Source organism: Lampetra fluviatilis, chromosome 10, assembly GCF_964198595.1.
Source record: "Lampetra fluviatilis chromosome 10, kcLamFluv1.1, whole genome shotgun sequence".
NCBI lineage: Eukaryota > Metazoa > Chordata > Hyperoartia > Petromyzontiformes > Petromyzontidae > Lampetra > Lampetra fluviatilis.
Window position 1 is genome coordinate 12,525,317 of NC_136284.1, and position 25,863 is coordinate 12,551,179.

Sequence of the window (25,863 nt, forward strand, 5' to 3'; positions counted from 1 at the left end):
TCAGGGTGCTGATTCCAAATCTGATCTCAGATTTGCTCTATCACATCTCATTATTATGCTAGCGGCATACCCCATTTTCATTGATTTTACCCGAAATTAACTTTGTCACTTATGATTGCAAGTTATTACGAGTCAGTGACTGCTTTAGTGTTAAAATATGGTGCTGTAGTTTTAGGATAGTGTGTTTATAATATAATTTTATGTAGATATCCACATTTATTTAATCTTTTTCTTCTGCAGTTTTTATTGAAAATGCAATATTTGATATCTCAAAAACCTGATGTGATAGACAAAAACTGATGCCAGATTTGGAATCAGCACCCCAAAATTACATTAAGACCGTTGGAATACCTTATGCCAGAAAAAGTGTGTTGACCAGTGTAATATATGAGCTGCGCTGGAAGCAGCGCAACTGAGAGTAGCAATGAAATGACGTTAATAGACAGATGGGAACGAACTTTGTAAAATACATATAGCATTCATGAAAATATATGTAAAATTTTGATTTAAAGCTTTCGTGACTGCAGGGATTCATATTCTTTGGTTCTTTCGATAAAGTCACGTAGATAGAGAAAAAAATAAAAATATTAAAAAAACCATGACGTTTCGATCGCAACACAAGCGGTCGTCATGATGACGACGATTAAGATTCTTATTTTCTATATCTACATGACTTTACCGAAAGAACCTAAGAATATATTTTGAATAGTTGTGGAAACGTTCCAGCTTTGTGCTTTGGATGTAAAAAACGTTGGTAGCAAAATTGCGTCTAAATAATAATGGTCATTCAGGGTGTCTCTAAACGAAAGTCGATGGTAACTAAAAGTGTCCATGAAAGAGAATGGCAGCTAGGGGCGTTCTCATACGAGAGATAATGGTAGCACATTTTAGAGGCAGGTGTTCAGGAGGTTAGTAAGGTGGGAAGGGGCACAGTGAAGAGTTGCATAGTCGATGCGTTGGCTGTGTTTAAGTCCAGGAACGAGTACGGGTTGGGGGAATCCCTGCAGCAAAAGACGACCCAGTGTTGGACAGAACGGGCATGGGGCGAGTGGAGAGCGTGCACCGTCAAACGCCATATTGAACACGGCCGTAGTGTCTGTAATTAATATTGTAAATCAGACTTAGAGATAGGGAGACGGAGAGAGTTTTATTGGTTATAGGCTTTAGCAGTTGAAATACAGGAATCGATTATGTGTACATATGATAGGATTAATGGTTTAATATCGTTAAGTATTGACGCTATTGCACATTCAATTACCGACCGCAGTACAATGTCACACATCTGACCACCACACCAAGTGCAGTATTTGCACATGGGGCGTAACTGTCATTTTCTAAAGATGTTCACATATTCGCATTTGACCTCAGCTCCTGTGAGTCAGATATGCGATGCTGTACTATAAAGGCTGTGTTGATAGCTCTTCCTTTGCAAATTATAGTCCCTTTGTAAATAAAGTTATTCACACATTGTTACCCGCCTCATCTTTGTCGTTAATTACATGTGGATGTTATGGACTACGACAAGGTGATTGACTCAATGGAAACTGATACGGTCGTCCAAGTTCTCACAAACTAAGGGATATATCCAAAATATATGTTTAAAAAAAGAATCAAAACCATTCACAAGGATTGAAGTAAACAGAAAAAAACACGGAACTGAAGAGGAGTCATGGCAGAGCCAAGCCCGAGCTGAACCGTGAATAAGGATATGGGTGTCGTTTTGTTCATCGTGGCCTTTTTTGTGCCATCATAATCACTCGACTGTGACCATCAACTGACTCACTTGAGAACCCGGTGGTGTCATCACGTGTGGCTGCCCAGATTCAATCCCAGGTTCTCAATGGTGCTGGGCTCAATGTTTTCAAAAAATATTTCTCGCCTGAACCACCCAGAATTCCTCATGTTAATTTTGATAAGAGCAACTTAAATGGAAACTCAGATCGAGAAACAAAAACACCTTCAAATTTGTTGTTTCATGAAGGAATCTCTGAGCCAATGTCCAGCAATGCTCGTAGATGGGTAAACACGTGAATTATAAACACCAGTGATTGCAATTATTGATGGCATTTGTTCATATTATAAAACCACGTTTTTCTCTATCCGCCATACATTTCCAACAGTTGGTTCAGTATTAAATAAAAACAGACATCCCAAATGTGCCTTCATGCCCCCTTTTAAAATCATCAGGAGCTTTCCAATTCGTAAATTTGGGATGTAATTAGAAATGTTTACAAAAAACAAATGAACAAAACCGCAATTGTTGAGGGGAGTAGATGAGTAGACGTCTTGAGGGAAACACTAATGTCCTCGGTTAGGAATGTTGTGCCTATTTAAAAAAAAAAACAATTCATAAGATTGGCACCAAGTAATGGGGAAAATTGCATACTTTAGAGGATTATCAAAGGTGACTTGGCTGCCAACACGCAAGTGAAAAAAAAATAATGAGAAACATTTAATAACCAAACAGCAGTGGTTGAGATAAATAAATAAATATTCCCCTTTTATTATTTTGCTTCAAGTTATGCAAGTCCTGTTACTAAATACACACTCTGCATTCGATCAGTAATTGTGACATTCCAATGTTTTCATCTTTATTTCTAACAATTACAACTTAGAAAATATACAGTGGGAAAAAAACATGCAGTGGCCATTAAATACAATTATGTAAAAAAAACAAGGGGGAATTAAAACATTAGACAACTTGGAAATGATTCAAAATAATATAAAATATAATGCTTTAAAAAGCTGTCTTATTTTTTTACCTAACGTTATGCCTCTGAATAAAAGGAAGAGGCTATTTTCAAGGACGAAGCCATGATGACTAATCAGGAAAGATGAACGAATGTGAACATCTAAATCAATCTTACCTTGAGCATCTATTAAATCTTCACTTAAATCATTATTAGCTGAGCTCGTCAAATGCGACAGGCAGTTTCAACATGTTATGTGACCCAAAGGATTTTGTAAAATAGCCAATTGTTGCATAATGCTGAGCATTCCATATGCATAGCAACCACCCTGGTCACAGTAACCGTGTTCACATTAATGTGGCAGTAGATCCCTTTAAAGATGTCAAGAAAGCCAAAGGAGAGCACTCTACAGCCTGCTTGTACCGAGATTGACTAACTACCCCCTTGCCCATTACCTTGTTAGTTGCATTTCTATGCTAATTAGCACATGCAAATGCTCACACATATGAGACAGCTGATATGTAAATAAGCCAATTATATACCGCCACTATAAATAAAGCACTAGAACCTCAATATTCCACATTTACTATTCGAAAGTAATACCACTTTGCGGCTGCAAAAACATTAATGAGTCCAGAATTAAAATTTCCATTCATATCTGGGGTCATTACTCATTGCGTAAAGTCCATCTTATGTGGCAGGCAAGCTTTCCCAATGGAGGCTACGTGTGAAAAATAGAACCTTGCATTTCCCTATATATTACCAGCTGCTTCATTGTGTCGCACTGAATAAAGGCGCAAGCAATGCCAATACTGTCTGGCAGAAGCGCAGTGCATTGTAAGCCAACTGAAATACACTGGTCGTCAATAGAAGCCTTTATCACGCCTCCGAAAACTGCCCTCCATTCGGGAGGCACTTCAAGGTAAAGGGATACATCTTTCATATGAAAAAAATGGAAAGTGTTGGTGCTATGAAGCACTTTTAGAAGTAGAAGTAAATGATAAATATGATAAATAGATGACAACAAAAGTAATGCTTCTTATCAGAATGGATAATATATACATACATACAATTTTAAAGCAAAATTCCCTTTTTATGTCATGCATTCGTTACACCAAACTCTGTACATAATGAGGTCAGCTTGATCACATTCTTGCCGATAGAACTGCAGCCGTGTTCGCGTCGATTCTTCTCCAGGTCCTCCAGTGTTTCCCTCAACATTTAGAAACATGCGTTTAGAGTATTTGGCTACTGCTATAAATTTCCACATGATAAGCCACTTCGTTGAACTACCGATTGTGGCCAGGTCGTTGCTGAAAAAGAGCTACTTAGATTATTGGGCCTTACCTGGTAAAATAAAAATTTTAGTCAGAGCTGGAACACCACAAGGCTAACCTACTACACCTGATTGTGTTTACACAAACTCTAAAATTGACAGTTTCAAACGGCCCAATGCCTTCAACTGTAGGAACAAAATGAATACAACATCTACAAGTAAATCGTTTACAGCAATACAGTGTGTACTTTCAGTAAACAGAAACATCTTTGAAGAGCTCCTGCATTGCCAGAAATTTTAATTGCCTGGCTAGTTTAGCATGCTGGTATAAAGTTTGATTGATCCTAATGTCTATTTGCTCACGAATTTTGATCAGCAGCAGAAATACAGTATGTATGCAGATAAGAGAGTTTTTTTTTTAATATACTTTCCCATGCCTGCACATGAGTTACCATAACATTATGTTAACCAGCATAAGCAGGAGAGAAGCCTTTAGCTTTACGATGGAGCATACATTATTGTAAATGTGAGAACAGTATAACTGAAAATGTAAGTGCAGCAAAAAAATAACAGAAACTATCCAATAAAACTGAAAGTACACATTTCTCAGAAACTGATATCATGATACGAAACTAACTATTCATTTGGCCAGGTAAGGCCCACTGTGCTATACAGCTCTTTGTCAGAAGGGGCCTGCCCACAAATGATAGCTCAACGAAGTGGCTTATCACGTTGAAATTTATAGCAGCCAAAAACTCTAAGCGCATGTTTCTAAATGTTGAGGGGAAAACCGGAGGACCCGGAGAAAAATCCACGTGACCACTGTGAGAACATGCAAACTCCAAATATACAGACAACAAGGTCGGGATCGAACCCATGGCCTACTGTATGCCAGGTGAGGTAGTTAACATCTCACCACCATGATATTTGTATTCAGGTTTTAAGACATAACAAGCATGCTCCAAATAATGCATAACAAGACATTTCCAAGAGTGTAGAATAATTTTTTAATCCACCATTTGAAGGCTTTCATCTTGCTGAGCGATAATATGTTTACAAGTTGCTGCAGTTCGCTCTTGGGTGTACTTATTGGTTTACCCGAATTTGACCTGATTTATTTTTTAAGTGACATTAATGTTCAATCTTGATTTGAAGCTTTCGTGACTCCTGCATCAGCAGTTCACCTGCTGTGTTTGTCTCACCTGATGACGGTTGCTTGTGTTGGGATCGAAACGTCGTGATCTATTAATTTTCTATCTACGTGACTTTACCGAAAGAATCAAAGTGTATAGACATTATGTTTATGAATGATCTACTGTTTTTAAGGTTTAACTTTTAAATGTCTATTCCTATTTGTGTCAACGTTGCTAAAACTTGTGTAAAACTATTGGCTGCGGAAGACAAACCCTCAACAGAAGATTTGTTTTACTTTTCACAAAGGTAAAATTGTGCATTTTGATATCGTTCACCATTTGAACTGGAAATCCGTATGAAGTTAGATGTGTTTTTCTAATTCAGGGCTGTAATTTGAAAAGTTAAAAAAGCCATGTTGAAATTTTCTGACAAACCCTAATTATGGCTTAATACTTGCACAATACATATCTGAGTTCAAGCGTCATAGATTAGATCATGTACCTGGTAAACTTGATGGTTGTACAATTCTGTAGGCCATAGCTATGGAATCTAAACAGCATTATGTGTTATTAAGCCATTCCGTGCTCATTATGCTTCACAATATTTAACAAAATATACAAAACAGCCTACCAACACTTTCAAACATTGCCACATTTGCCCTTGGAAAAAAAACACTGATGAGATCATGCACTTTTCGAATGAACCAAAAAAAATCCAAATATAATGAGTTTCCCTGGGAGACGTATCAAGGGTAGCGGAATTACTTTATATAAATGTGCTTACCACTGCCTTAAATACGCACAGTTGTTCAAACTTACATTATTTGCACATTTTTGGTACAACTATAGATTAGCATTCATATTAAGTGTATTTATTGTTACCTTTTAAAATGAGTGCTTGGACTTATGATAATTTTGTACATCAGTACGGTGATGGGAGCAGCAATGACACATTGCAGAGAATAATCAAACAATGACTTTGAAATGAATGGAGCGAGTGTCAGAAAATATAGAGAGATACTTGCTTAGAATAACAATGAGGGGCATACAGAGCAACACATGGATCAAGGAGCAAAACACAAATTCGAGAAATAATATTGACTGCTTAGGAAATCAAAGAAGGCTTGGGCAGGGCACACCACGAGAAGGATATACAAAAACTGTTGATGGAATTGCAGCCAAAGTAGAAAGTCTACGAGAGAGAATATTCAGCTTGGAGATAGAGCAAAAAAGATCGGCTCGTGTGCAGGAGTGAGATGAATTGTGACATTGTCGGACCCATGTGAGATGGTAGTCGTGCCAGTAGACCTTGGGACAGCAGTGGATCCATCATTGCCGATGATGCTGATGATAGAGTGCAGGTGCGGTGTTCAGTGCAGACTCACGGCAGCTGGTCTCATCAGAGCCATCGCTGCAGTCACTTTCCCAGTCGCACACCCAGCTGCGTGGCACACAAGCTCCACCACCGCACTGGAACTGATTCCACAGGCAGCCCTGCTCCTCCTCCTCCCTGTCTTCTTCATCTTCATCACCCTCCTCATCGTCTGCAGCATAAACGGCGAAACAAAATCATCCGCATTCGTCGTCATCAACATCATCGGCATCGGCACCAACACTACCACCATCATTACACTGCTGAATGACGGTTTGATGATACATTATTGCCATCCACTTGCCAGACCGAAAGAATTATAATAGATGGGCCAAGATTTAGCCGTGACACAATTATAGATAGAGTAGTTTCTCGAGATGTGTTTACCTGCTTAGCTATGCCCATTATTCGCTCTTCCATTCATTGTCTTCATATCGAATAACGTTCTTTCTAAGCAATTTGAATTACTTCAAAGTCGGTTTGATACCAGCGAGTATACAAGTTTTCAAATGTATGCACTTTTAAAAGGGCATACACATTCAAACACCAATTAAATAATCTTAAATAAATGTATAGCCCTTGGTCAATCCACTGCTGGATGATTCTCAAAAAGGTTTTTTATTTACAGGGGTTATTGAACCAATCTTCACCATGCTGAGTTGAAGTGTGTGTGTCTCAATTGAATAGAGGCCCAGAAACCGTTGATGTAATGTGCCACCAATGTTAGCCATGATTGCAAATCAAACCGAGGCAGCTTGGTTCACAGGAGATGAAAGACGACACACAACTGCCCTCCTACTGTACTGTATTTTAATTCACTTATGCACAAGGCCCTGACACAAGATTACCAAAACGCCTGTTCAATTTTGCCCCGAAAGCAGCTGTTATCGGTTTATTCGAGGCCAATATAAAGAGTTTGCTCCTCGTCCATGCGGATATCTTCACCGATGCTTGTTGGGCTTTGCTCCAATTACCTCCGAGCAGTGGGAGCGGCACAACTCGTACGTAAGAAACACAAAAATCAGGTTGCGAATGTTGCCCAGAATTCAAAGGGCGTGTATTGAAAACTATGAAAAAAGTACCGGCATCAATAATGCATATAATGACCTGCAAATATATGATTGATTGCTATACAGATATTGTTGAATGATCTAAATACATTTGATGCAGAGCCTCTATACTGGAATGCATTTGTCAAATCGAGAGACCACTGCAGTTTAGTGGTGGCCGTTGATCGCTATCGTTGTAGATGGGGTCACTGCCCTGATATGGGTTTTCAAATCTCACATCATGTGCAGATGGTGGTACGCTTAATTGGAAGGCAATGCTGTTGTATAAATGCATGCTCTATTGCAATGCAATGCATATGCGATGAGCACAAACTAGAACCACGTACAAAATGTATGATGCATTGAGCATTAAATGCACACAAGCTGCTTTCTAATGAAACCCCATCACTTACGTTCATCGCAGCCATCCAAAAGCTCAGTTTCTCGTCTCCTTAAAGCTGAATTCATTGGCAGCTAATGGACGAAAAGCCGTGCTAAAGCCTTGCTGTGTAAGGCGTCACAGTGTACGGAATCATCTAATGGACAAGACAATGGGACAGCTGCAGGAGGCAATCGTACAATTATAATTCTGACGTATCCGTGCCACACTGAAGTCAGTCCTCTTCCATCACGCGTTGCATTTCCTTCAGGCATTCATGAAAAAAAATTGGCTACCCATCTAAAGTGGGACCCCCCAATTGAAAACATTTTTTAACTCGTTTTGTGGGGCAAAATAATGCAAAAAGAATAAGTGAAATTACAAACAAACCACACAATTTACACGAGAAAATTATCTGCAATTTAATAGCTCTGGATCTCTAGTTGAAACAGTTGCAAATTAATCAGCAAAACATATCCAGTGAAAAATCCCTCTCTAATCGGTGATGTGGAGCTCATCACTTGTAAACGACCCCCTGTGGAAGCCTGCCTGGCAAAACAGGACTCGAATCATGCCTCCCTCTTGTTCTACCTTCCTTTGAGAAGTGAGCTATGAAGACAAACATAAGCCCCTAAACAGGCGTTTACCAGCAACAAAGGAAATCCATAAAACAAGCGGGGTGACCGTAAACGACGATTTTTTTTGGCAGTTATTGAGAAGTAGCGCATGCTCAAATGACAACGTTATAAATAATTTCCAAAACGCATTTGTCAATATTTTACCAAAATAATGCAAACGTGTCCGACCTGTCACACCTCCAATGATTTAATAGGGGGGTCTGTCACGGTAATGCCGACAAAAAATATTTCACGCCGTCAGATTTTACAGCGCGACTGACACTATCCTCTATCATGTACACTGCACGTGCTGATTAGCATATTTTACGAGAGTATATCCCTTTACAAGATTAACACGAGACTGGCATTCATCAATGTAAAATTCTGACTTTAAAGACTCATGGCATAATTGTTCACAGAAACCCTCTTTGTCAAGGTGAGCATTCCATTGTACAGTAGTAACCGAGCCCATGCACATCGCAGGTCAACGTGTGTGCGTCACTTCGACACAACTGACTCTTTGTGCTTACTTGCTAATTTACTGCGATTATGAAAATTCGAAAAAACAAAAGATACCGTTTCATACGCAACACAGCAAATAACGAGGAATATTTTTTTTAACAGCATGAGTATCAATCAATAAGTCAAAACCAACGCTTAAAATGTCAGATATTCAATGCTTCGCCGGTGGTGATGAGCCACTGGCTGGCACATTCGCAGAACCAATCAGTTCATCAGCACGGAGCAGATTTGCACACCAACTGGGCAAGCCCTCATCGCCACGGGGAAGCCCCCCCCCCCGAAACAGCGTTCCCCTTCAGCCCAGCGTGACCGAGCCACGGGGTGGAAAAAAAACACAAGCGAGCCCCTTGCCGGGAGCTGGCGCACACGCCCAACACTCGGCATCTGCTTCCTGAGGGTCTCGCGTCTCGGTAACACCGATTTTGAGCGCGTTGGGTGGTCGAGCGCTCTGGCCGAAATCAAAACAAGCCGCCACCACCGCCATCGTCCGGGTGAAGCACGAGGGGGGGGGGCGGACGAAGGGTCGTGGGTCGAGTTGAGCTCTGTTTGCCAGAACAACAAAAGCCCTGACCGAGCGCGGAAAAAAAAAGTGCAAGTGACACTGCAAGTGCCTCGTTGTCGAATCGCGCATGCACTTCGGAGTGGATAATGAACGTTCGATATGTGCCACCGACGCGTACGCCGTAAGGGTTTAAGCTGTTTAAGGGAAATTCAAGGAATCCATAGGATGGAGAAGCAGAGGCGGTCCTCGACTTGCGTCGATCCGCACTTAGGGCAGGTCGCCAATTGCCGCCACCCACGTTGTTACTCGCGGCGGAACGGACCGCGCTCATTGCACGACGCCGGACCCAGGCGTGGGTTCTGCTCGCAAAACAAATGTACGCACGGTGCATTGCCCAACGTGGCGCTCCGGTGCTAAACCTCTGTGCATTATTATAGATTGTTTTTGTTGGTGTTGATTTAGTTCATGTGATTTGGTAGTTTGTATTCGTATCTATAAAAAAAATCAGTTGCATATCGGACCCTTGGTCAGGAACGTAAGCCCCCCATTATATCATCGTTTCGCTGACAAAATCGGTCTCGACTTGCGTCATTTCGGAACGCAACCTGGCGGAGGGCTGAGGACCGCCTGAATATAAGTGGCATGCGGCCGTGATTTAATGCTAAGCAGAATTGCCAGTCGGATTTCATCTATTTACACCCAGCAGTTTGAATGCATAGACCACAGTTAGTCGAAGAGTAGGTATTCCCACGTCTTTCGAGACGTTTGGGGCAATGTGGAAGAGAAGTCCAAAATGCCCTTTGTATGGAGGCTCTCGGGAGCCTTGGAGCAGTTACGCTCGCAAGAAATTGCAGGACTGCACATTTTACTTTGTCTAATATCATTATCAGCACAATGACCCAAATGGCATAATTTCCTTGCAACAGATTTGGCCCACAAGAATATCTCCCAGCCCAGCACAAGGGTCTTTATCCATGGCTACTTACTCAGAAAGAGCAACTCTGGCACGTGTGGGCAAATTATAAATTGGCCACAAACACGAGCACAGACTAGCCTACTTATATGAACGGTGGCCTCGGGATGTCATTGTCACGACCACAAATTTGGAGATGACGCACCTATTTTGTGGTATTGCCGCAGTACATTACATTACCAGTAGACAAAATGCAAACAAACAGGAGACTTAGATTCCCTTTGTTCTTTAAATTCCGTTAAGAAAATACCAAAAAAATTGCTCCAGCCATTCTCAATCCAGCAATGGATGAAGGCCTCGCCATGCTATGTCAGACGTTGTTGTATCTCGCCATGCCGAGCAGTACAGGTTGGTGAAGGGGGCAAGACCGACTCTCACATCACTTGCCACTTGTCAGCTGTGGCCGGGAATCGAACTCGGCTCACTTTGTTCATAGCACAGCGGGTTAACTGCTGCCCGCCACTCTGACAGTTTTATATTTTTCTCGCAAGCTCTCAAACAAAAATACGTTATTATAAAAAAAATAACGCGCAAAAATGGCAAATAAATGATCTTAAAACTACCTAAAAATCCGTCATATGAAAACTTAAGATGTCAGAGTTAAGCTAATCATGGGCTTTTCAATTGTACAAACCTGTAGTTTACAAATGTGCACACGACACCAAATGTGAATATTGTCAAACATCGCTCGACTTTCAAAATAAATCGTGAAATAAAATATGAAAATTTTTGCCATTTTGAGACCCAACCATGATGTGTATTAAAACGTTTAAAACTTGGTTCTGAAGGTAAAAAAAGACTGTACAAGATCGCCACCTTGAGAAAATCTGCCGCATGTTCAGCTCGCCTCACTCGGCGACGATCCGTTTTCAACCTGAAACAAATTAGTTGGTGATACTGCATTGGCAGTGGTGGCGAACCATCGAACAAAGACGGCCACCACTCCATCGCGCGCTTCTGCGGCCGTCTGGAACGCTCTTCCTTCCGATATTAGGGAAGCCACTGGAGCTATGCACTTTTAAATTATCTAGATTGAAAACTAATTTCTTGAGAACTGCTTTTCGTGTTTAGTTTGTTGCCCTTCCACCGCACCTGCGATTAGCGCGGTTGGTGACGTGCTTTGCGAAAGAAACAACCTCAATGGATTCATCAATAATTATAAAATAAACAACGTTTCTGGCAATGGCCTTCTTCATGAAATCATCCTAATTCATTTTATTATTCCCCTTAAGGCAGTGTTATTGACACATGGGTTGAGCTTTTTGTTTTCAATCTGGTCACAAATGCGGTACTCTTGTTTTTTTTCCCCTGAAGTTTATTCTATTCAACAACAGGAACTAAATCAACTTGGCGATGAACTGAGGAGCAAATGCATACAAAAAAACCCTGGGATCTGATGTATACCTTATACCTGCCACTGCTTACTATTGAACGTGTTCACTGTAATTGCACTCACTGAAGTATCCAGTTTTACTACGATTAAATATGCTTTATAATTAGAGTAATACATGCAACATCAAATACTGCGTTGCCAATCTTCATTGTGCCGAGATTTACTATTAAGCTTGCACGGCAATCTCACGCAATTAGCAACGTTTAAATTTATTTGTTAATGTGGTAAATTGTGTTTGAACAAAAATCTCAATCATAACAGTAATCCGTGGGCTCCACCACTTTCATTTCCAAAAGAACCCTCATTAAACCATCATACACAGGCAGCTTGACTGGAGTGGAAAACTTTCCACCTCTAGGCCCGAAAGAAAACACCATTACTCACGACCGTTCCATGGCTTGTGCCGTTGCATCAACATTAAGTTTAAGTCTCCGATGAAGTAAGTTTCCAAACAAAATTTGCCGATTCTTGAAAAATACCACCACAACACCTTAATTACTTATCCAGGCGAGCCACACTTTTGAGGAGGGTCCTGCATTGGGTTTTTTCATTTTAAGATGTTTTCAGCCAATCAATGATGAGCGTTTATTATACACGTGGGAGTAAATCGGGGCACTCGGAGAAAACAAAACCCGCGTGCGAGGGGGCAACACTCTATCCCCGTACAGATGGAAACATGTGGCGATTAGTCCACTTGCTGTACTGCCTTTTCCTGGCAAGCCACGGTATGGCTTCTCGACACCCACGACAAGGGAGTTTCACAACGTTTGTGCGAGCCACCAACCCTCGCTACCTCCTTAGCGCAGGATCACAACAAGTGTGCACCACCACTGCCCGGCTAAAAGCTGTTTCGTTCAAAGGGTGCATTGCGCACTGTGATGCGGATGCCTGTTCTTTCTTCACGACTGTTTGTGCGTGCATCAAGTGAGATGCGGTGCCAAATAAAAGCGTAATCTGTGGCACTGCGAGAACACTCACACCAACAAGCATCCATCAAATACGTGACTCTCATTGAGTAGCCATACCAGGTTATATATTTGGACATTTATTTTTATCATTCCAACAAATTAGTCCATCTTAGAATCGTGTGCGATTGTAGCCTGTATATCCGAGTCATCGTCTTCAACCGTGATCAATCCATTGCGGGATGAAGGGCACTCCAAGTTGATGCCATCTCTCATCTCCATTTGAGCTATTTTCGTAGCTCCATCTCCTCGGTGGTTTTCTATCTTCGTGTCCTGAAGATGCTGAATGCAGTTTCGAGAAACAAAAAAATATCTGCAAACTTTGGTTGTGAGAATTGTTCGTCATCTTACCCGGTGAGCTGGCACAATAATCTGCGGGCACATTAAACGCTTGCACACGTGACAATTTAAGTTGTGCGAGCTATGGCGAGGTGGTGGAGGATCTAAACGACGCAAAATTTGTGTAGATCATTGTGGCCGAACTAAAAAAATACGAATAAATTTTAGAGTACTAATACTGGTCTGATAAGCTCTATGCCAATGAGATGAATACTCAAGCATGCATTCGTACATACATACAGACATACACACCGTCAGACAGTGTTTAACATTGCAACCTGGGACAGATCATTACTCATTGTGTACTGTATATAACGGTGGAGTAGTGGCGCAATGGTTAGCACACTGCACAGTCTTTGCATCTTTGGCGAGTGACATTTGAAGCGATTCTGGATCCTCATGTCACCAGTTTGCACTGACTATAATGGCGAAGCATGGTCAAATAATCCCATGACTGATAAGGGATGTGGAGGCCTTTATTTGGCAATCAATTATCATTCTTAAATTATAACTATTCTGTATGTGATGATTCATACAAAATTAAGTCCCCAAGACCCCAAAAATATGTAAATTGACAATGTGATTTTGAATTTCGATTTAAAGCCTTCGTGACTGCAGGGATTCATATTCTTGGTTCTTTCGGTAAAGTCACGTGGAAGGGAACCAATAATGTAATTTTGCTTTATTATTGACAATGATCAACCACTGCCATCCCGTTCTTAGACACTTACAGTGCCTTATAAGGTTCAACACATACTGTAATCTATTGCAGCATCTGGAAAATTGCAATGGAATAACCCGAAACAGACGATTATATATATGCTGATGAGTTTCATATCTATTTAAATTTCTCATCAGACCCTAATGGCAGACAATTACAATGTGATGAGTGTCTTCAAGGCATAACAGAAACGTCTTATGCGAAGCAAAAATCTACGTTAAATTTTTTTCGTGCCGAAATTAACATTTCAAGAAATAAACTTTGAAACATGAAAGCAGGCATGATTTCAGATTCCTAGCATTGGTTTTGTTAAAAGCAGGATAGTAACGATACATCAATTGAAAACGATTATTACCTTCACTTTAGATCCATCGAATTGTGCATGAGAAAGTGTTTATCTATGAATTTTGCAACTTATATACTAAAATGCTTCATTTCTCATTCAATTGTTCGGCTGGATTGGAATAAGGCTCATCACCGTAAGGCACTTTCACCAGAGTACAAGGTAAGCCAATCCATAACAATGCAAAAAATACTCTATTATCGTACCCTTTACTCTAATCCTTTATATACACCACCACCACTACCACACTGTGGTGAGGACAACAAGGCGAGATGGATGTGGCATCACAAAATAATTCAGGTTTCTGGACTGTTCCGTCTCAAATTAAGCACTGAATATACAACAATACAATAAATGTGAAAAAAGGAGACAAAATAATTAATTAATTCATCAATCAATGGGTGACCCCAGTTTGTGACAATTCATCAAATCTTTGTAAGGGGATAATGATGCATTTGCCTGCGTTGCACCGAGATTTTGGAATCCACCGCTTGTCCACAAACCAGACATCCACGAGTGTTGCTTTCTCCGAGACAAAGCTTACATTACATTATTGACACTGGGTTTTTCAGATTGATTAATAATTTATAGTTGGAGGCTTTTTGTTTTGTTGCAATGTTTTAACTTTCCGTTCACATCTGTACAATGCAATTTGCTGATATGCGCATCAACATTTGGATTTTATAAAATGTAGAACAATGTAATAACACATCACAATTAGCATTTTAAAATACAGGTGATGCAATGGTGCAAGTTTCTTCATCCCCCTGTATCTGTCCACCCCGCAGGATAAAGGTCTTGTGTGCTGCGGTAAAGTGTGGGTACTACTATCTCTTCCAACATTTCGGGTCAGTATGGAAGAGTAGGCCAAATGCCCTCTGTGTGTGTGTGGGGGGGGACGGCTCGAGAAAGCTCGCTTTAGTGGAAGCCCTTCTGCCACCAATAGAATGAGCAAGACGTCGCATGGTTGCGCCTTTACCAGTTATAAAATACAAACTAACTAATCACACGTGTCTACATACCCACGCCTAATGATGAGTGAGAACACGTCCCGCACAAAGTAGACATCAATTAATCAAATTACTTGGAGCGTGACACGTGCATAAACGCATCACAAGATCCATGTATTAATTTAAATTAGCACTACACCACATAATGTGGGATGAGGTTACCAATCGCAGGACAAAATTACTTAATTTGTATTTGAACTGAGAAGATTTGTAAACGAGGAAAAGGTTCACCATGGTGATACGCAAGAGACTGGAAACCCAGGATTAATAAATCAACGGTAGGTGCACATGAATCCACCCATTGCATGATGGAAATATACCCACAAAAGGCGTTATATTACTTGAGCCCATGCTGGCATGCACACGTGAATTATATTTTTTAATTATCACCAATTTCATTTTCACATTCCTTTTAATTAGTACTCCTCGTTTGCTCATTAAAATGTAGAAGTAATGTACTCAATTTGTGAATGCACCTGCACATTCCGACGTGTGCTAGAACACTCTGGAGTTTAAGATGAATGTATTTTAATATATAATGAAGTGTTCCACACATATATCTAATAGGAATGTTAACTTTACTTTTGTAGATATTTTCGTGAAAGTGTTCCATATTGTAATATTAGGCTAAATAAATATGTAAAATGTGTCTGTGTTATTTTTATTTATCATAGCTCTGTCCAGTATATACACAATAACCATCCAGATGGTAACGTGGTTAGTGTGGCTCAATATTGTGATGCATCAGTTCAACCTCTGGTTGGGAGTCAATTCATACTTTCATCCCTCTAACTGATAAAATGCAAACTACTTTGTGAAGAGGCAACAGTGATCGTCCCATGGAACCCCCGTCCCAACATAGACATATGCGATTCAAACGAGAGCTTTAAAAATAACGGCAATGCTCCAAAACCATATCAGATGAAAAATATATTCATGTTTTGATTTACACAATGTCTTTTTTTTCGATTTAAAGCTTTCGTGACTGCAGGATTTATATTCTTGGTTCTTTCGGTAAAGTCACGTAGAAGGGGAATAATAAAATAATAAAATAAAATTATAAAATTCTCACGACGTTTCGATTGCAACACAAGCAGTCAACGTCGTGAAAATGTTATTGTTTTATTTTTGTTATTTTATAATGTTTTATTTTCATTATTTTATTATTTCCCTTCTACGTGACTTTACCGAAAGAACCAAGCATATTACACAATGTCGTTAAGAACAAAAAAAATTCCTCTGTGAGACAAGTTTCCTTCTTACTTCCAAAGCTTAATACAAAAAAATGTAAGACATGAAAAATCACCCATTTGCTGTCGTAAATAATTAACTGCATTAAGATTACTCAAAATAACCTGGAAACGGCCCCAGCTTCATTTCCGTGAGCCCTTAATAGCAAAATAAATAACCTTAAACAAACCGACCCTGCACCAGTATGAGAAGCGTCAATGTATTTGACATTCACGTTGATTAACAGACACAGACCTTAGTTCAACACGACACCTACATGCCTAAGAAATCATTAAACTTTGGCACGACTGTACCCACCAACCAACGCCGTCACATTTTCCCTCCCATTAGTTATTAATTCTGTCAAGTTCGCTCACTGAATAAAGTCCGCTGCTAATATCGCTCAAATAAAAATGTACCACAGTTGACTTGTGCAAAGCTCAGAGTGCTGAAGTAAGTTTTACTATATTTATGGGGCACTTAACATACTGACACATTATTGCAGAAAAAATAAAGCATTGCAGCGAAGTGGCGAGTGAAGATGGAGTAAACGGCTAGCTTCCATATTCGTGGTGGAATTCCAAAACGCGTAGGCAATTTCTGCCGCTGGCAATGTAAGGATGAATTATTGAAACTTGCTGCTGTTGCTATTAATTCACGGCAACTCACAACTGGAGGTAAGGGCGCAACCCCACACAGGCCAATTCCCAGGTCACAGATGGTTTATGTAACAGTCCACTTAGCAGCTGCACTCCAATATATGAAACTAACCATCATCATTCTGCAGGAAACAAGCTGTTATACGAGTACAGCTGTTAACTCTATTCTTTTATGACAGGGGTGCCGATGATTGTCACACCAGATGCAAACAAAAATAAATCGCGATTGAGAACGTGAGAGATGTAAAAACTCAACTATGGGCAATTCAGGAGGGAATTCTAAATTACACAGCGTACAACGATTGTTCAAAATCACCAGAATGTTTGCATTATCGTTCACTCTCTGATCTCCCACTGGGATGTTTTAAATATGTAGGAGACACCAAGGAAATGCCAACAATAATTTAAATCAAAGTCCTCCATTGGTGACGTTAGCAGTCTGGGTTCAATAATCACGATAAATTAACTATGCTGCTGGGAATTCAGTGCCATAAATTAAAAATATGAGTTAGCCCACGACACAATGAATCTGACAAGTGCAAAGCTACATATGCAACAAGCACCGTGATGTCTTCCACACAACGCTTCCATAAATAAATAACACTGACAGGAACCTACAGGGTGCTTCGAAATAATGTGAACACTCCCGAGAATTTACAACAATACCACAATGAATTTCCCTCCGGGCTCTGGAGACCACCTGGAGAAGATTCGAGGCGTGTGTTCACAATGATGGCGAACAAGTGGAGACTCTGACTTTTTGAAGCTTTTACCATACATTCGTTATCATGTTACAGTGTATTATCCGTTATTTTTCCATTAAAAACGATAGTCTCATATAAGTGTTACAAACAAATTGAAGCACCCTGCAATGTGCACATGTAAAAACATGTATGCAATGTTTATACGAGTGTCTGCAGAGCATAATAAAATACAGAAGTACAGTACAATAAAGTACATGAGAAATACAGAGTTTAACATACATTCATGTTCATGTACTTGCATACAGCGGTTTACTTTCATTCGCTCTTTTCACAATTTACTTTCCTCTCGTTTTCGGTACTCAATTGCTGTGCCATGAATGTGTTTTCCTCTTGTATTTTCTTTCAAGGTCTCCCTTGCTTCACAAGACTTTCGTCTCGAACATAACGTTTGAACCCCGTGACGCATCACGAGGGTGAAGGGTAGCAGAGTCAAGGATATATTGTATGGATCAAGGAATAGGAGAGGGGAAAGAGAGATGCGAACGAATGGGAAATAAGAGGAAAGGAAAAACGTGACAGATATAAGAGTGCAAAGCCGTGGGTGGATTTTGTAATTATTCCTCAAACTGGAAATTTGCTCAAAAGGGGCTCACAGGGCAAGACAACCGGGAAAGGTTTTGCCTGGAAAGAAGCTCTCAAAAACAGACTAAAAGGGTGCAGCTCAAGATGAGCAAGCACGTAGTAGAGGGAGGAGGAGAAGCACCGTCCGGGCAGGAATGGGAGGTGGAGGAATGGCCGGTTTGGGCCACGATGTCAGAGATGCGAGGATGATTATGATTATGAGAGGGGAAGGAAGGGAGCGAGGGAGATAAGGAAGGGACAGCCGTATGTTTCCACAGCGGGCAGAGAAATGGGAGGGATTCATGGTAGGCTTGAGCCGATTTCGTTTGTCTTGATGGGCCTTCACACAGTTATAAATGTGAGCAGAGGTGATTGATGAATAATTTATTAATTTATTGATGGCGTACTGCATTGTACATCACAACAATGGTTAACTGCAGTTGTTCAAGTAAAAAAACTATTGCAATAAATGACAAACATTCCTTTCTACACGAGACAGCTTTCTACAGACGTCAACCAATGCAATTATTTAAATTCACACATTTTATTAGGCTGATGTTTCAGTGTCCTGCAATCGACACAGGAAGTGGGGTTGTATCAGGCTGAGGACAATGAAAGACGAAATGTCACAGCCATGACCGCTCTCTGCCAACACAGACATAAATCATTTTGCGTGACGTGGAGCTAGCTGCGATGTCATTGCCACACATCGTAGTGAAGACCCAGAAATAGCGCTACATTGATGAAGTGGACGTATCCTGACGAGAAGGGGGGCGGTTGGTAAAATCGCACTTGTGGGAAAGTCAATCTGTCCTCTCCGTCTGTTGTGCATCAACATCACGTTCACGCAAGGGTGGCAGCAGAAAATGCAGGTATTGTCAGTTAAACCAAAGCTCATTAATCATATATATTCACACTGAAAAGTCCACAATGAATGCTCTATAAGCTGCTTTTTTTCTCTCTCAACAGCAAGACACGTGATCATTGCAACTTCAAAGCATAATGTGGCTTTTTTTTTTTAAAGCGTTTGCACAAACACATGTCCTGCGGGTAACTTTCTCCTCGTGTCGATTAACTTAAGAAATCAACCATAAAAACCATAAAAAAAAATATTCACTTCTGTCATGTTGCATTTTTGTTTGATTTTTTTTTTATAATAACTTCTTACCAAAATACCATGTGATTGGTTTTAAAAACAAACACTCATTTATAGGTGCTAATAACTTTGGCACAAAGGAAACATACCGAGTCAGGGTGATGAAACAGTCTTTTGCATTTTGTGCTCAAGAGCTACAAGAAACACACACGTGTATAATGTTTTTCATTGGTTACAATGTACTGCGAACATTTTCTCTTTGGGATTGGTCGATCCACGTCACATGCTCTCGTCCTTTATAATGCGGCTACTGTTACATGCCGGAGCACACAGCACTGAATCGCCTATTTATTTTGGCCCACACTCGTCAATGCCTCATCTGTGTCAGTACGGCTACCCTGCTATGGCAGTAACTGCTCCCAGCTTAGGCTTAGCCAACAAAATACTGCACAGCCATCAATCACCTCGCAATGTCACCCTAAAGTGTGCAGCCTGCCGCAGATTTGTAAAGAGTCGCAAGATTTCATGGCATTTCTTTTTTTAAAAAAACGTCCCTTACTCATTAGATATTTCTATTTAATTTTCACTTCAAACGAATTGTTTTTATTTGTAACTTTAGACATTTATAAACGGTTTATATTCATTAACTTTTTTACAGATATATTAATACTGATGAACTGGGATGCTATGATTTTAAACTCTACGTTTTATAGAATGGAAAGACATTTTTTTAATCGCCACATTATTGTTTCTGTCATAGGAATAATAATACAATACTTAATCCAAATATTGCTCCAAATACTTTTACATATTGTGATTTTTGCGACAATTAAACCACATTGCTGCAAACATGTATTTAATTAAAACCACCTTAGATTACTTAACTTGGCCTATCATTTCTTTCAGACCCAATTACCATTATGTTTAAAGCAACAAGGCTGCAAACACGTGAATTGCCATGCAAATCTGGGAAGGACAATTTGAAATACGGCCCATCCCGGACAACGTAAATCGCAAATCTCTAGACAAACACAGTGCTTCTAATCAGATTTACTGTGACGGTCCCTCTATATTGTGGCCAAAACCTAAATCCTCTAGAGAGCATAGCTGCTACATATGAATAGCCACTCCTTTCAATTAGCATACTGTATATCACCATCGATAAAGGCAACTGTTGCTCGCATGCAGAAAAAAGCATTAAATTACTCGGAAAAGTGTCCCGTGACCAAGTATACGACACCTACCTTTAAAAGGTTTCCAACAATCCCTTGCAAGTGGGGTACACTGATTACAACAGTTTGTATTGACAAGATGGGTACGACTAGGGCACTGGCACGAGTGTTAAGACCTGGAACTAACAGCCTGCTTTCTGAATGGCAACACTTTCTTTTTTAAAGAGAAAGATGGTGGTAGTTGGTGGTCGTGGTGTGTGTGTGTGCGCGCTTGCGTAGAGGGGGGGGGGGGACGTTTGTTAGAGAGCAGCGGTAGAGTGAACACATTCACGCCATGAACCCCCACATGAATAGCTCCATTTTGTTGCAGCGTCTTGCTAAAACTCCACACAAAGCCCCATTCCTCCGTACTCACTCCCCCACCCACATCGGCCCTTGTCCGTTCCTCCAAAACACTCGTTCATCCACAGGCTCACCGAGCCCACAATCTCAAGTTCTCTCCAGCGAGGACCTCTGGAAGCGGGACACGCTGGCTTGGCATGCCAACTGGCACATTCCCTGCTGCATGACAGCGTTCCTCGCTGTGCAAGCCCTTGAATTGTGCGGCCGAACCTGGGCCATGTAGCGTGAAGAATGATAGCGTCGTGGAACGAAAAAAAAACCCAGCCGATCCCCGTGGAATCTGATGGAATTTTTGGGAAGCCCGGCTTTGTGGAATCTGATTTCATGTTATTAACAGGCCTAAGCCAAGGCAAACTAATTGCATGTCAATCAGGGCTCTTATCTTAATTCGAACTTGCATTGTTAGGTAGGGTCAACATGAAGCGATATTTAACCGGACTCGGATTTTTTTTGAATGCTACTGCATTCCATGGGGGTCTTTTTCATGATGTTTAATGCTTTTTTTCGTGTGATACAGAGACCTGTGTGAGAACTTTTTAACATCAATCTACTTGGTAGGTCAGAAATTGTACGTGTCTCAATTTTGGTAACATTATTACCACAGGATCAAGAGATTTAATTTAAATATTTGGTTGCAAAACATCGACTAATATACATTATCTAAAATAAATTATTATCTGACGTTACATTTGGCTTGTTACTGCTTTTATTTGTTGTAAAATTCAGACAAATGTCTCAATCAATACGTAACCAAGTACAGGAAAAAAAATTCAATGTAAGTATTTCCTGGAGGCATTTCTGTGCTGTATTTCATCACGTCAAACGTATCCCCGTTACACTGCAGAACAAAATATATACTGTATATACTACGGTCTCATTAATCACCACATATTCTCTTACTTTCCAGTATTACATATTTCACTCGGTAAAAAAAATGTTTACTCAGTACTATACACCAACTTACAAATCCTGAATCATTGTTAAATCACATCCGACATGTTGACCCAGTATTCTAACATAGCACATTCTATATACTGTCGAGGCACAAACCTGTAGATTACCGTGTTGATGGTAAGTGAATGGTGGAAAAGACGACGACATTCCAACACGGGTAGAGCAACTTAAACGTTCTTCAAGGTTTTTGGGGGTCGCTGACTAAAACACAACACTTTTGAAATGTGACCTCATCATTTGGGTCAAATACTAGGTGACCGAAAAGGTCAACTCCTACATTTTAACAAATGAGCACTAACTTTTTTTTTCTCCTTGAGTTTTGAGGTTGCTTCAGATTTTAAAAAACACGTTGAAAGCTGACCTCATCTTTGGGTCAAATACATGGTGACACACCTAAGGGTTTTGTATTTGTTTACATTTGCACACACCTTAAATAAATGTTAAACAAGCGTTTTATACCAATCATGTGCACAAGCTGCGACGTGTATACGTGCCTTAAAAACCAAGAAACACGTAAAAAAAACTGCCAAAGTCTACAAAAAGTACTAAAATAACGAATTACCTTACCTGTTATGGGGCTCAATGTCCCAACCGCTGCCGTGGCCGAGGCTATCACGTGCAGCGCCGTGAATAGTTGGAGAAGCCTCACGGACACTCTCCTCTCCATCCTGAACACCCTTTCTTCAAAGCGACTCTCAGCTACTCCTCTGCCTTATCTGCGCTATTGCGATGAAACTTGCGCACAGAAGCGCCCTATTACAAATGTGCGATTTGCGGAAATGGTCTTAAAAATAAACAAGAAACGTAATAAAAGATAATTCAGTTAAAGCAACTTTTTTTTTTATTAAACGCACTTGATAAACACTCGCGCACGTAGGACGCAAGTGGCACAAGGGTGCGTGGTGGCAAGTCCGTCTAATAAACTCACTTTAACGTCTGTTACAAAAAAAATTACATTATCCCTTCAACAACGGCATTCAGCGAGAAGCTACGCGGCGGTCTATAGCCTGTTAGCTTGTGCGCTCAAAACACGTTTGCTCCACGTGGAGCAGAGTGGGAGGAGGAGTAGTAAGAGGAGGAGGAGGAGTGTGTATGATAGCGTGTGGTGGTGGTGGTAGAGGGTTGGTTGGGGGGTTTTAAAAGCAAAACACACACGGACACACACACACAGACACACGGACACACACACTACCCTCTCGCACGCTAACCAAATAATGAACGCGTTAAGTCTCGGTGCAGGGTTACAGCGGTGCTTATAGAAAGGTTGCGAAAAAGAGGATTGCGCTTGGAAGGCGAGGTGGGGGGCTCTCTCGTCCAAAACATCGCATCCACCCCAAAGGGGGGGCTTGTGTGTAGTCGTAGCAATGCGCCGTCGTGTTCGATGCCCCCCCCCCCCACCGGTGTATGTTACACCTCTGTTGTTGCACATGAACAGCTCACGCACGCCCTACACACGTGGTCGTTGTGATGCACGGCAGTAATAGCTGCGGAATCGTTCACTTTTAACATTAAATTAGAGAGAGAGATGAAAAAAATCCCAATGTAGTGAAGTATAACGCCACTTTGGAGTGAAGACGTTCTGTGCACAGATATAGGACGAACGTGGCGAAGTGATTAACAAGAGGAATGGCTCTTTCCCGGTTAAACATCCGTGGGTCTTGAAGCATAATCACAGAAGGGTCCCGCAATGGGACATTTAGCTAATTCTATGTATGAGTTGTCGAACACCCTAATCATGTGATGTGGAACAACATCGAATCGTATACTATATGCATATATAATGTAACTCTTTTTGTCTCGCCACATAAAATACAACAGTCGAAGTGCTTTCCAGACTAATACTCTAGTATCCTGCACCATTAGTTTTAAACAGGAAATCTCTGGATAGGATAAATCGTGTTTAAGTGCAAATGCGAACGAAAGGCTGTTTAGTTTTCGGGTCACGGGGAGTTGTGTGTTCGAGAATACTTCACATTGATCAGTGCGGGTTGGTGAAGACTGGGGCCATAGAAGTGGGACTAAGGCATCAGAGTGCAGTACAACAATGTATTGTGACGCTCTGCCCTCTGATGACCACGACGCAGCCTTGCTCGTCCTATCACATCCTCGCTTGCATAGCGCTCACCACCCCATCCATCCAACACTATCCAGAGTCAACCCTGCTGAGCTTTAAAGATCTGATCATAGGTTAATACTAACAGGCCGCACGTCCGCGCGGCCTTCCCTCCAGCCAGCCGGGCAGCGGTCAAAACTTTTTGTTTTCATATTAGTCTGATAGTGTGCGTGCCCGTGACAGTACAGAGTGCACTATGCGTTAAATGTGGGCGGTCAAAAAGCGTTGAGAGCGTAATATTAACATTAGGAACAGGGTCGTCGGTATGACTTTGTACAAACACATATTGAGGTCGCGCAAGTTTTATTTTGATTTAAGTCGTAAAGATGGGGTTTCACTGTAACATTGTGAAAGTATGTTTTTGCAGTTACAAAAAGAACACCTTATTAAGCGCACATAGAGTTGTCTATTCCCTCCAAAACAAGCGTGACTAATAGCAAATGAATGTTTACCCCCATCAGATCGGAAGAAAATATTTACCGCCACGTTTTTCAGAATTTACTCTCAACCTTGCAGCCTACAGTATACAATTGAGACGTGATTTTGAAACATTTCAACCAGGAATTCCCTAAACTCGGGACCCACCATATGAACTCGTGCCTGATGATGGTTAAACACGTCCCACGTGACGCGCTGAGCAATTAACGCTGTCTCCGTTAATATAGCCGCTTAAAATCACGGTTCAGATCTTAGTGAGCGTGCGTGTGCACACACACACACACGTGCTCCACGTGACGCAGACATCGTTAATTGCTTAGCGTGTCACGTGGGGATTGTGCTTAACAATCATCGGGCGCGCGCAGCATGTAACTAGTTCATTTGCGCTTGAATCGGGAATAAATTGCGAAACGCGGAAAGGCGTGGCCTGGTGGTGGCGAGTCGCGGGAATTGGAGGTTTAGGAGACCCAACTTTAAACCCCAAACACACAAAACACAATTGTGTGGCCGGCGCGCTTGTTGCATTTCGCCTTTTTTAAGATTAACTACTTTTAAAAGGCATTTAATTATTCAACGCGCGCTTGTTGTGTGACGTTTTAAATGACTATTGTGAAACGGGCAGAATGCAAGAGAGCCACGCGTACCTTGATAAACACATCAGCGTGGCCAGTTATGTAAACTCACATTAAAACTGTGAAACTTGCGCAAAGTATGTATGTGTGTGTACATATATATAGAACTATCCCCTTGAATTTCTGCTGAATGCTGGCTCCGTTCAGTCTTACTGCTGGGAATTGCCCTACACAGCGCTTCATTTATTCAGTCTGTTCCTGAAACACATCTTACATGCTTCTGCTGGGGAGTTGTATTAACGCATAAACAGATTTCACCATTGGCCAATTACGTCAAGTAAATGTTTAATTTAAATTAGATAATTAAAAACTCAAACGACTCCTTTATGAACAAAAATGCTGCGCAATCGTCTGTGTATATTTGTTTCATTATTATTCTTTTTTTAAGGTGGGGAGGTGACTAGCAAAATCTTGCTCGACTTTGGTAATTGCATTTCCACTTCAAGGAGGGTCTGCCTCATTGGTGCTGTCGAAAACATTTCTTCATTAGGCTAAAGCAAATAAGCATGTTTTTGGTCGACAGTAATTGTCCTTAACAACATTTACAGAGCACGGTTT

General features: G+C 40.9%; 1 protein-coding gene across 7 annotated transcripts in view; it reads right to left on the minus strand.

The window, feature by feature from the left end:
* The window catches only part of LOC144934588 (prolow-density lipoprotein receptor-related protein 1-like), a 308,957-nt gene extending 286,108 nt beyond the window's left edge, over positions 1 to 22,849 (minus strand). For all 7 annotated transcript variants that reach the window (XM_078860553.1, XM_078860550.1, XM_078860552.1 and 4 more), the window contains exons 1-2: positions 22,690 to 22,849; positions 6,485 to 6,643 (exon numbers count right to left, since the gene is read on the minus strand). In XM_078860553.1, the coding sequence (XP_078716679.1) occupies positions 6,485 to 6,643; positions 22,690 to 22,789 (259 nt within the window). In that variant the 5' untranslated portion in view covers positions 22,790 to 22,849. The remainder of the gene's footprint in view (positions 1 to 6,484; positions 6,644 to 22,689) is intronic.
* Between the last annotated feature and the right edge of the window lie 3,014 nt (positions 22,850 to 25,863).